This window comes from Lampetra fluviatilis, chromosome 53 (assembly GCF_964198595.1).
Source record: "Lampetra fluviatilis chromosome 53, kcLamFluv1.1, whole genome shotgun sequence".
Classification (NCBI taxonomy): Eukaryota; Metazoa; Chordata; class Hyperoartia; order Petromyzontiformes; family Petromyzontidae; genus Lampetra; species Lampetra fluviatilis.
In genome coordinates this window covers 3,808,338-3,822,011 of record NC_136327.1, presented here as the reverse complement: position 1 = coordinate 3,822,011, position 13,674 = coordinate 3,808,338, and the positions used below count along the sequence as shown (strand labels likewise).

The 13,674-nt window shown below is 49.6% G+C and overlaps 1 protein-coding gene across 2 annotated transcripts in view; it reads right to left on the bottom strand.

Moving 5' to 3' along the window:
- Positions 1-13,674, bottom strand: part of LOC144949301 (cotranscriptional regulator ARB2A homolog) — a 57,243-nt gene that overhangs the window by 12,023 nt on the left and 31,546 nt on the right. For both annotated transcript variants that reach the window (XM_078879251.1, XM_078879250.1), the window contains exons 8-10: positions 13,265-13,360; positions 11,767-11,901; positions 6,680-6,799 (exon numbers count right to left, since the gene is read on the bottom strand). In XM_078879251.1, coding sequence (XP_078735377.1) covers positions 6,680-6,799; positions 11,767-11,901; positions 13,265-13,360 — 351 coding nt within the window. The remainder of the gene's footprint in view (positions 1-6,679; positions 6,800-11,766; positions 11,902-13,264; positions 13,361-13,674) is intronic.

The window sequence follows — 13,674 nt, the reverse complement described above, 5'->3', positions numbered from 1 at the left end:
ATCAAGCTCGGCCGCCTTTGTCTCCCCAGTGGCGATGCTTGCACACCACACCAGGTACTCATTTAAGGCTAAGCCGACTTCAGGGGAAGCCCAAAACCGTTGCAGATAATCGTATTCGATGTTGGCTTTGAGTGGGAATCAAATTCGGGTCACCGGATTTGTAGCTCAGCATAATAACCACTGCGCCCCACACCATTTTGGGCACACGCACACATACACATCGTGCACGCACACACACGCGCACACACACGCGCACACATACACATCGTGCACGCACACACACGCGCACACACACGCGCACACATACACATCGTGCACGCGCACACACACGCGCACACATACACATCGTGCACGCACACACGCGCACACACACACATACACATCGTGCACGCACACACGCGCACACACACGCGCACACATACACATCGTGCACGCACACACACGCGCACACACACGCGCACAAATACACATCGTGCACGCACACACACGCGCACACACACGCGCACACATACACATCGTGCACGCACACACACGCGCACACACACGTGCACACATACACATCGTGCACGCACACACACGCGCACACACACGCGCACACATACACATCGTGCACGCACACACACGCGCACACACACGTGCACACATACACATCGTGCACGCACACACACGCACACACACACACGCACACATACACATCGTGCACGCACACACACGCGCACACGCACGCGCACACATACACATCGTGCACGCACACACACGCGCACACACACACGCACACATACACATCGTGCACGCACACACACGCGCACACACACACGCACACATACACATCGTGCACGCACACACACGCGCACACACACACGCACATATACACATCGTGCACGCACACACATGCGCACGCAAGAACTTGTACGCGCGCGTGTACAGTGTTCACACACCGCACACATACATCACACACACGTGCGGAGACACACATACACCACGCACGCACATACACATTCCACACACATCACATACGCATAGGCACACAAACGCATCACACACACATACATCACACACAAACCCAATGCACGCACGCGCACACACACGCACACACACAACCCCATATATTTATTTGACATTTGGCTCGCGCTCGCCGATCAATTCTCCCCGCGCTTGTCAGCTCAGGGCGCTTGCTTACGATCGCACAAAATGCCGTGGCTGTCACTAACCCAGCGAGCCGTACGTCACAGCAACCCTCTTTGTCCCCCACTGCCCCCCCATGTGCCCAAGCAAGTGTGCAAGTGCACGCAAGTGAGAGGGGGGTGGCAGTGGTTGGGGGGTGGGGGTCATAATGGTTGTGGCAAGAGATGGTGATGGCTGCACGGCTGGGAGCCTGCGTTCGAATTCTGGCTCCGGCCACCCACGATTAAGCCGGTGGTCGGGAGTTTTGGTGGCCTCGCCCCGGCAGGTGAGAGTTAAAGTTCGTAAATGTATTGGATGAGTGTCACGTGGCCATCCCTGTGCTCAACAGAGTATAGAGAAGTAACCTGGAGGATGGGCAAAACTAGGATCAGAATCGGATTTTTATTCACACTGGAGGAATCCGATGAGATATTAAGCTCGTTTTTTTTTTACAGAAATCCAGTAGTTTTCAGATAGCCACTGGCCACTTGTGATGCTGTTGCACCGTGAGCAGCGATCGAACCTTGGCAGTCTAATAGACCGGTATGGGCAGCGTGCTCACTCATCACGATAACGGGACAAAGATCTCCTGACACTATGAGACCTGATAATTGTTTTTTTACCCTTTTATCTGGAAACAAAACTGACACCTTTTTTTACGAGGAGTCATGTTTGCATATATCACAATACCAGCAGTCATAATGCAAACAAAAAAAACCATAACTCTGATAATGTATGCACTGTCCTTGAAGTTGATTGGTCCACACCCGAGACAGCTTTCCTTAGAGCCTAGTCTCACATGGTGTTGGACCAGATGACGCCAAAAGGCCCAACAATGAGACCTCCTTTACCAGTGGCAAAATATAGTGATAGGTTTTTACCCTTTCAACTGGTACAAAAACTGACACCTTTATACAAGGCATCATGTTTGCAATAACCACAATACAAGCAATCAAATGCAAACAATCTGGTCCAACACCAATGAAGACTAGGCTCTAAGAAAAGCTGTCTCGGGTGTGGACCAATCAACTTCAAGGACAATGCATATCATTATCAGAGTTGTTTCTTTTTGTTAGCATTTGACTGCTTGTGTTGTGGTTATTGCAAACATGATGCCTTGTATAAAGGTGTCAGTTTTTGTACCAGTTGAAAGGGTAAAAATATATCACTAAAGATCTCCTGCTGAGCTTGGAGAGTGTCGTTAGCAAGCGCCTATTCAAGGCCAGCACGGCACGAAAACGTTTGGTGTGGCCAGCATCACGTCTGGTGCCCTTGTCTCCAAAAGCGATGATGTTTACACATGCCACCACGAGCTCATTTACTGCTGGGGGAGACCCAGGACAGGCTTAGACTCCACTTGCCACTGGTTGTTATCTGTACGTATGTTGAATACTCTTAGGTTTTTTTCGGTAAAGTCACGTAGGTAAAAATAAAAAATAAAAATAATAATAGAAATAAAATAATAAAGCACGACGTTTCGGAGGCAACACAAGTCTCCGGTCATCAGGTGGGACCATCACAGCCAGATTTACTGTATCAAGTGAGAAAAAATCCAAGAGACAAGCTCTTGGATACAGTCAATTTAGCTGTGACGGTCCCACCTGATGACGGAGACTTGTGTTGCCTCCGAAACGTCGCGATTTATAATTTTATTTCTATTATTATTTTCATTTTTTATTTTTACCTACGTGACTTTCCCGAAAAAAACCTAAGAGTATGAATCCTTGCAGTCATGAAAGCTTCAATTCTAGAATTAATGTATGTTGAACTTCTTTCGCGCCGTATGTAGCCAACGCTGCTAACTGGAGGTGCGGGGAAGGACAACAAACTACGCACAACAACAAGCAGTTCTAAGGAAATTAGTTTTCGATCGAGATGTAAAAGTCCACAGCTCAGAGGTCGCAACCGGGTACCCGATACCCGTACCCTACCCGATACCCGGCTACCCGTACCCGGCCGGGTTACGGGTACGGGTACCCATTTGCGACCCTGGTGTGGCCGGGTACGGGTACGGGTAAGGAATCAAAACCCGTTTGCGACCTCTGCCGCAGCTCCAGTGGCTTCCTAACAATCTGTGACTGGGAACTCAGCTCGGGTCGCTGGGGTCGTCAGTTCACTCACCACTGCGCCACCGCTCCCCACTACTCAAGGGGCGGCTCCAGGTGTTGTGTTATGTGTTCCACGAGATCACCTGGATAGCCTGCATAGATTCTTGGCGCAAGTGGCGTTAGTGGGCAACTAATGAAGGCTGGCACGGTGCACCAGTAGGAGGTGTGGTGAGCCCCAACCCACCTTTGTCTGCCCAGTACCGGTTCTGGTATCACTCGCCAGAGACGTTAGCCGTGGCAGGACAACGCTCCCAGGTCGGCCGGGTTTGTAAACCTTTGCGCGCTAAGCATCGTGCCGCTGCTGCTCCCCCCAACACGTGCAGACGAACCAAAATAATGAGTGAACTCCTGACTCGGATCGTGGGCCCCGAATGGCGAAAATTAATCGACATTAATCATTACACTCCCGCCCCCATCACCACCCCCCTCCCCTTCCCGCCGTTACTCACTTTATCCACCCAGGAGGGACGATGTTGTGAGTCTACCACCGCCGCCTGCACGTGCGGAGGAGCGCAGGTGCACGCAATGACCCAGCCGTTACTCACTTTACCCACCCAGGAGGGACGATGTTGTGAGTCTACCACCGCCGCGCGCACGTGCGGAGTAGCGCAGGTGCACTCAATGACCCAGCCGTTACTCACTTTACACACCCAGGAGGGACGATGTTGTGAGTCTACCACTGCCGCGTGAACGTGCGGAGGAGCGAGCACAGGTGCACGCAATGACGCAGGAGGGAGTGGCGCTGGTCGGGTGGTCTTGGGAACGTGGCCACACGCACGGGCGTGCGTGCGGGCGGTGGATAGGGGATGGCTGAGTGAGCCGAGTGGTTGGGGGGGAAGCGAAGCGTTGTTGCGTTGACGAGCGGCGAAGAAGCCACACGCGGCTCTGCACGCACACGCAGGTGCCGCCCCCCCCTCCACCCCCATTGCACAAACACAAAAGTGTCCCCGCTTGGGGGCCCGTGCTGTTTAGCGAGCGCATGTTAGGGTCCGGCAGGGAGCAAGACGGGTCCATGTAGGTGAGCACCGTGCCCTGGGGCTGATGGTTACACACTGCAGCAGGTACTCACTTAAGGCTGAGTTGAGCTAGGGGAGGTCCAGGACCGGTTCGGTTATCGCTCGCCACTATGTTAGCCATGGTCGGTAAATCGAACTAAGGTCACGGAGTTCGTATTGCGTTGTGCAAACTACCGTCACCACTTCCAACACATGCACAGACCTATATATAAAGATGCACGTTCCCACAGGAACAAAAATCCCCCTTCCAACCTTAAAAGACTTTTGGGGCAAGTGCTGTTAGCGTGTAGCACCTATGAAGGCCGGCACGGCACACGAGGGGGTGGGTGGTCAGCACCACGCCTGTCCGCCTTTGTCTCCCTAGTGGCGATGTTGACACATCGCACCAGGTACTCAATTGTGGCTGAGTCGACCTGGAGGAGACCCAGGACCAGTTCAGATAATTGTCAGCGGTGTTGGTGGTTGTGACTCAGAACCCGACTCGGATCCCGACTCGGATCACTGGGTTTATAGCGCAACGCGCTAACCACCACACTACCGCTCCCCTTTAGGACCACTTCACTACCGCTCCACAAATACAAAGATACCCTATATACCCTTTACCGCCACACACACACCTATTCAAACACAACAAAGACACTCACACAGTACGTAAATGCACACATACAAAAGACAAAGAACCCCCGTGTAGCCTGTAACAGACTGTTGGGGTAAGTGCTGTTAGCGAGCATCTATAAAGTCCGGCACGGCACACAAGGGGGTGGGTGACCAACACCACGCCCGGCCGCCTTTGTCTCCCCAGTGGGGATGTTTACACACCGCACCAGGTACTTATTTGAGGCTCAGTCGACCTAGGGGAGGCCCAGGACTGGTTCTGATAATTGTCACCAGTGTTGGCCGCGAGTTGCAATCGAAGTCGGGTCGATGCACACACACAAATAAATACCCACACACCCCCACAAACACACACACAGTGTGCACTGTATGTGCAAATACACGCGTGCGCACACACATGGCATTAATGCAGCCCTCTGCAGCGATGTGTCAGAGTTGCGACTACCCCGTCCATCAATCGCAGCCAGACTCAAAGTGTCTCCACGCTCAAACGAGCAACGCGGCAATGCTCACCGCTGCTAGTGATCCTGAGACACTCGGTCAGAATCAGTAATTCCACGTTCCGCTGGCAGGAGCCAGTATTTTTTAGGTCCACCAATGTTTGATCGCGGACAAAGTCGTTTTCATTCACCTCCGCCTTAGAATTTCTACATTTCGATCCACTGCTGGATGAGAGCTTTGTGGGTCGTGGTTGTTCTTCAAACATCAGTGCAGATTGGTGAAGGGAGCCTAGCAATACAGTACAACAATGGATTTCCATGCACTGCTGTCCACAACGGAGCCCCACAACCTATAGCAACCTGTTATGCACGGCGCTGGCCCATCCGGACACTAGCAATGTTTTATCTCCGCTTAGCTTCCGAGACCTGGCGCATTCCGGGTGCATTTGTTCACGAGGCCAATAATGATGTAAACGTGAAAAACAAGGGGGTCTAAATCATGCGTGCGCATGGATTATGTAACGCTTTCCAAACATGCGTCTTTGCCCTCCTAAGTATTTCATTATCGGCGCGTGGAAGCCTGTGGTGGGGAGCTGTCAGGGCACACAATGCGTTTGCAAAAACTCTGCACTGCAGTTCTTTTTTGCTCCCGTTTTGCACAATGACGCTTCGATCCAAGTGGCCGCTGCCCAGTCGGGCGGCTCGCTAACAGCGACACAATCTCTCCAGACTTTGAATGATCATCGGTAGCAGCAAGCCACCGTCGAGATCAGCGTTCTTCACTAACTTTCGCCGATAAGACGTCGTCAGTGTGAGAGCCACCAACACCGCCTGCACGCGTGGTGTATTGTGTCGGGGGGCTGCACGTCAGGGGGATGCACTAAAGGCCACCAGGGGCCGCCAATGGCTCGCGGGCCTTGCAATGAACAAAACTACCACCAAAGTTTGATTCAGGTCGGACCATCTTCACGGGGGGTCATCGTGCCCCCCACCCCACCCCCCTGGTTACGTACGGATTGATGAATGGACGGACGGAGCTCACGCATTGAAGCAAAGCACTAACAGGAAAAGAGAAGCTTTCGTGAAAGTTGATCAAGCGCCCGAACGCGAGCAGAAGACGGGAGCATCGAATGAACCTCACGAGACCATTGGAACCTCATTTGCCAGTAAAAAATATGATAATTGGTTTTTAACCCTTCTATCTGGCAGTGTGGACCAATCAACTTCAAGGACAGTGCATACATTATCAGAGTTATGTTTTTTGTTTGCATTATGACTACAGGTATTGTGGTCTATGCCAGATAGTAGGGTAAAAAAACAATTATCATAACCTCACCAGGTTCACCACGGCCACGCCACCGTAGCTGTGAGCCACGATGAAGACGTTTTTTGCTACGGACTTGTTCACGAAGTTCTCCCACACGTACTCCACGTGGTCCTCCGGGTTTTCGTTGTCCTGGGAGGGGGAGACAACAGGAACAAATCGCGTCAACAAAAAAACCTCCATTCCCATTGAACGCCGCACCTGGTTGACAAAGACAAAGATCCCCCGCGTAGCCTTGACAGACTGTTGGGGAAAGTGCTGGTGGATACACCTCAACACCAACATCAGAGTCAAATGCATCTCCCTGCTCGGAGGAGGGCTGGAATTTCATCTCCTCCGGCAGCCCTGAGCCAGTGGTGGAAATTCCACATTCCTATTGCAAGTATTAAACCGTAATAATTTATCATTACAGTTGTATACCAACAAAATAATTAAAGAAATAAAGACTGGGGGGTTAATCTTACAGATCAGAGAGGGATGATGACAGTGTTGATAAATAGTAAAAATATTGACGAATAAGATGTGTGTGGTGATGAATATAATGGTGGTGATGATGACAGTGATAACAGTGATCATAATGATTGCAATGCTATGACAGAACGATTCTGTAGAGATATTCACGTGAACAGCCTCTTTGTCAGTCTCCCACTGAACGATGTCGTCCCTACGCAATGCGTGTTGCGGGGGTGATTTCACCAAACTCCATGTCTGGCTGATCGCCGAGCGGTGAAGCATCGAAGTACAATAGAATGATGGAGTTCGCAGCATTGCCTACTCCAAGGCCTGTACGACAACTGCATGGTCGCTCATCCGAGTACCATCCAAGCTCAAACCTGCTTAGCTTCAAAGAGCTGATGGTACCGGGCATATTCCATGTATTTATTCCAGATTTGAAGCTTTCGTGACTGCAAGGATTCATACTCTTAGTTTTTTTCGGTAAAGTCACGTAGGTAAAAAAATGAAATTTAACTTCATAAAAAATAAAATAATAATAAATCACGACGTTTCGGAGGCAACACAAGTCTCCATCATCAGGTGGGACCGTCACAGCCAGATTTGCTGTATTTGCTCTTGATACAGCAAATCTGGCAGTGACGGTCCCACCTGATGACGGAGACTTGTGTTGCCTCCGAAACGTCGTGATTTAGTATTATTTGATTTTTATTAATTTTAATTAAAAGAATTTTACCTACGTGACTTTACCGAAAAAACTGATTATATATTCCATGTAATTTGGTGGCTGGCAGGGCCAACCAGGTGACCGCAAAAACAGACCTATGACCAAAATGCAAACCCCGCTTGGTATTCCACCCAGCCTATATTAGCGTAATTACGGTAGCGAGCATGTTTAATTATTTAATTCATAAATAACCGCCCGCCGCCCAGATAATTACATTTCCAGCACGCTGGTAGCAAAAAAAACGACAAATTGAAATCAGATTTGCATATGCAAATTGCCACGAATGGCAGGTTAATTCGCGGCAACGAGACACATTAATCAGACGCAACGTGAATTTCTTCCCTAACGCGTCGCCGCGCCGAGGAGGGCGTTGAATCCAAATCATGCGCGCAGGAGCACGTACAGAGACGAAGATTCTCCCGGCGTCGCCTTCAGCAGACCGTTGGAACCAGCGGCTGTTGGCGAGCACCTACTGAGGCCGGCACGACACACGCGGCGGTGTTGTGGCCAAACATTGTGCCCGCCCGGCCGCCTTTGTCTCCCCGCTGCTGATGTTTACACACCGCACCAGGTACTAATATAAGAGAGTGAGTCGACCTAGGGAAGGCCCCGGGCCCCGTTCAGATATTCTTCACTGATGTCAGCGCCATGGTCGAGAATTACACCCAGGTTGCCAAGTTCATTGTCCACTGCGCTAACCACTTCACCATTGCTCCCGCAAAGAGAAATGTTGCGGAAACTCAATAGAGCTCTCGAAATGTACCAGATATTGTTGTTTTTATTATCTGCACATGGTCACCACCATAGGAATGTACAATTTCCACCACGGGTTGCCAGCAAGGATGACCATTTCCCAATACCCCGTTTGAGCAGAGAGAGACACTTACATTTTTGAGAGGAGAAATCCAAAACAGCTTCCCGCGTGTGGTCACAAATATTTCGATTTCGCTAAACTGTTTTGTACGCTTCTCCCAAATGCATTTGAGCTGTCCAACGGGCGTCAGTCATGTCAAGGGACCAAGAAACTTCCACTCACAAGCCTCGCAAGTGAGCAGTGCATCACCCTGTGTCATTGAATGACCTCGGCAGATGGCTTTAAATTGGCATCTTTAATCCACGCTCGGGACAAACCTCTCTATGTGCCCTGCAAAGAGTGTTCGTCGCGTGCCAAGCAATCCAATATTGTGGATTCTATTGAAGTAAAGCTTAAAGTTAAAACCACGTTTTGCAAGTTTGGCATGGTGCCGCCATAATGAGCACACTACAAACGAAAGCTTTTAACTTAACGAACTCGGTTACCCGAGTTAGATCCCCTTCCGTGGCTAACGCCAGTGACGCATGATACTGATACGATACCTGGCCCATCCTCACCAACCTGCACTGACCAGCGTGGTGAAGTATGTCCAAATAACCGCCATGGCTAACACACCGTGGGAAGGCCTTGATCCATCAGTGGTGACGAGATGTTATCTCCCTCGCTTTGTATGCAGGAGGTCGTGGGTTCGATCCTGACCCTAACAATGCCTGTATATTTGGATATTGCATGCTGTCCCCATGGTCGCGTGGATTTTTATCCGGGTCCTCCGGTTTTTCCCCTCCACATTTAGAATCAACATACATTCAGAACACATTCCTGCGGAGGGAGCTGGTAGGAACGTTGGGTTGCTCGGTCAATGGCCAGGGTCAACAGCGGCGTGGTGTATTCCGCAAATATACCCGACTGTGAGGGGGGGCACAAGCCGGCGTGAGTAGGTTAAATGTTGAGTTTTATAAGGGCACCATGGGGTGACCAGCCCCTCCCCACCCAGCCCCACCCCCCACCCAGACTCACCCTCCCCACCCAGCCCCTCCCCACCCTCCCCTCCCCACCCAGCCCCTCCTCACCCAGCCCGACCCCTCCCATTTTTGGATGCACGACGGACGGATGGACACAATAATCCCCTGTGGGCTGGTGGAACCAGGTGGTTCCTACCAGTATTATTTGGCTGCTATAAATGTCCACTTGACAAGCCACTTCGTTGAGCTATCATTTGTGTCCAGGTCGCTTTTGCAAAAGAGCGACATGGCTCAGTGGGCTTTACCTGGTAAATAAAATGGATGTAGATTCTTTCTATTGTATATTTGTTATTTTTTGTGACACACAAAATGATGATCACCATTATTATTATTCTTCTTCTTCTATTGCGCTTTGTGGCGATGAATTTTCCTAAATCGCGATGCACACAGAGTTCTCCCTCTCTGGCCGAGCCCGGATATACGGACGCCACATGAAATCACGAAAGCTGTCACTCTCGTGAAAGAGGGGGTGGGGTGGTGACACAGATCAAATAAACGAGACTCCCGCGAATGAGATGCATTCACGGTAAATACTGCCGCATTTTGTTTCGAGATCGTTTGATTATATCGACTCTTAATATCTTCCGCGGCAGCTTTCACGAAAACGATTAACCCCTTTTGGCATCTGCCTGCCGCGACGAGAGTGAGGACTGGAAATGTTTGCTTTAATAACATTTGAATTTGTTACGTTCATAGGAACACACGTGATTACCAATACAAATCAGACTGTACAGTGATGATGATGATGTTGATAATGCTTTTATACAAATCACAATGGTGCTGGTGATGATGATGATGAGAGAGGGAATAAGTTATTGAATATAACAAACATTTTTTATGATCGTAACCACAGTGACAATGATAATCTATAAACTAATAAAACATTTTATTTTTATTTGACCAAGTAAGGCCCACTGAGCAATATAGCTCCTTTTCAAAAGTGACCTGGGCACAAATGACAGCTCTACAAAGTGGCTGATCACGTGTACATTTATAGCAGCCAAATGATCTAAACACACCTTTCTAAATCTGGAGAGAAAAACCGGAGGACCTGGAGAAAATTCCAGGCAAATTTTAAACATACAGGGCATCAGGGTCGGAATCGAAACCATAACCTCCTGCATACTTAGGGCCCGTCCATAAATGACGTCACGCAATTTTGGACAATGTTTTACCCCCCCCCCCTTCGTCACACGGCGTCACAAAAAGTCAGACCCCCCCCCCACCTCAAATATGACGTCACAAAGTTCTGCCCCCCCCCCCTCCCCAAAAAAATAAAACATGCTTCAAATCGCTTTAAACTATTGTCATTGTAGTGCGTATTTAATGTGGCGCTGCACTCTGATGTTGTAGGAGAAAACATATATTAAAACGTCTATTTAATTAAGTAGAACGTGTTGTCTGTATTTATTTAAAGTTGCGCATTTTGATGTGACGTCACATTTCTCAAACCCCCCCCCCTCGTCACACATCGTCACAAATGTCTGACCCCCCCCCCCCCAGGTGCGTGACGTCATTTATGGACGGCCCCTTAGCAAGGTAGTTAACATCTCGCCTTGGCAGCACCCCATGATCACCACGACGATGACAAAGATAACAGTGCCACTGATCGTGATGATGAAAATAACAATCGTGATGATGATGACGCGATCAGTTTGCGATCCGGCCAGCGCAAATGTCTTTGCGCCTATTGTGAAAATTCGGTCACAGTTCCTATGATCACTGTTTGATTGCTTTTATGGCTTTATTTTGGTGATTTTTGAAAAGTTTTTCGGTTTGGCCATGTTTGTTTGTTGTAGTACAGAGTTAGACTGATGGCCTTAATCTAAGTTGTCTTGTGGTTGTTGTTGTTTGACTTGCATCCCACTGGGATTTTTTGCACACAGTGTTGGTGTACGGTGCTTTTTCTGCAATATTTTGCTGTCTTTTCTTGGATTTTCTGTTTGCACTTAGTCACATATTCACTTTAACATGTTTTCTTGTTCATGTTTTTTTTGTTTGTAGGCGGTTGCACCCGATTCAAGAGCCGAATGGCTCACAGGGCTATACCTAATAAATGAAACTTAAAACTTGAGCGGCTCACCCTGACGTAGAGATATCTCCGACGCGATGTCTGTCTCCCAGTCCCCGATTCCACATCGCTCTCATGCTCCTCCTTCTCCGGGTTCTCCAAGTCGCTCACAACGTCCTCGCTCTCTGTGGATTCGGCCTGCGGATCCTGGCATCGTGCAAGACAGAACGACAGGATCAGTGCGGGGAATCAGGGAGATTGTGTCATTTCACACCCGAGTGATCAGTTGCGAAACTCAGTTGCATGCAACTGAATCACTTATATGTGGACATCTCTGCAACCAGTTGCGAGCATCTTCTTGGTTCTTTCGGTAAAGTCACGTAGAATGGAAATAATAAAAAACTAAAAATAAAACATTATAAAATAATTCTCACGACGTTTCGGCCACAATGCAAGCAGCCATCCTCAGGTGGAGAACAGGTCTGTCGAGACGACACCTGAGGACGGCTGCTTGCGTTGTGGCCGAAACGTCGTGAGAATTATTTTATTATGTTTAATTTTTATCATTTTATTATTTCCATTCTACGTGACTTTACCGAAAGAACCAAGAAGATGAATCCCTGCAGTCACGAAAGCTTTAAATCGAAACAGTTGAGAGCAGTTGCGCGCTGGGTTGCTTGCGGCAGAGACAGACCCCGCTTTGACTGGATCTGCTCGGCGATTTGTAGCGACACGTTTCATCGTGTGCTACACAACTGCCCGCTACGATGCCCCTGTTTAATTTGAAGGGGGCGGTAGATTCAAGATAATTTGGGAAATTACAAAAAGAGGTGTTCAGGATTTTTGTGCATTTTGAGGCCATCAGTGAATAATAAAGCCTTCGTTTAGAACAAGTCCGTCACTACAATGGTAATGGTGGTAGTTGACAGTGGTGGTGGTGGTTGTGCTGATGATGGTTTTATATGGTGGTGGTATGTGTGGGTGAGATTGTTGTAGTGGGGCGATGTAGTGCAGTGGTTAGCGCGCTGCAATACGAACCCAGCGACCCGAGTTCAATTCGCACTCGTGACCAATAAACGTGGCGAAGATCTTAACCTATTCCAGGGCCTCCCCGAGATCGACTCAGCCTCAAATGAGTACTTGGTGCGATGTGTAAACATTGCCACTGGGGAGACAAGAGCGGCCGGGCGTGGTTGCTGGACACGCAACCTCCTTATGTGCTGTGCTGGCCTTCAAAGATGCTCACTAACAGAACTTGCTCCATTACTCTATTCAGGCTATACGGGGGAACTTTGTCTTGGTAGCCGGCCGTAGTGATGGTGATGGTGGATGCGGTAGTAGTGGGATTGGTAGTAATGGTGGTGGCTGTAAGTCATCATCATCATCACTATCCATGGGCAGGTAACCCATAGGTGTTCATTTTGTTGTAAGTTGCGGTAATGATAATGAAGTCAAACTCAGGGGTGTCTCTCTGCCGTAGCGAGCGAGGGGAGCGGGGTGCGGGTGAGACTCCGTGAGGGTTCCAGGTTCGCGATCATCGCCCGTTGGCTCCAGGTCACACAGCCCACACCTTCTTGGCAGCCTCCATGCGCTTTCTCTCCCGCTCCAGTCTCTCTCCGTCAATGCGGTTGTCGTTGGTGTTCAGAACCACGACACCGTACCCTTCCTGCGGAGAGAAGTCACGACGTGATTTTATGGGTCATCGTTATCGTCGCCAGGCATGATCATTGGCACTGTTAGATGAAGGCCTCCCAAAGCCACCTCCGTATGTGTCGGTACTGCAATGTAACGAGGACAAACAGCCCCCGTATAGCAGAGGTCGCAACCGGGTACCCGATACCCTACCCGAAACCCGGCTACCCGCACCCGGCCGGGTACGGGTACGGGTACCCGTTTGCGACCCTGGTGCGGCCGGGTACGGGTACGGGTGGGCCGTGAGTCACTAGTGAGTAACCGTTTGTCACTCATTTCCCAACGTCT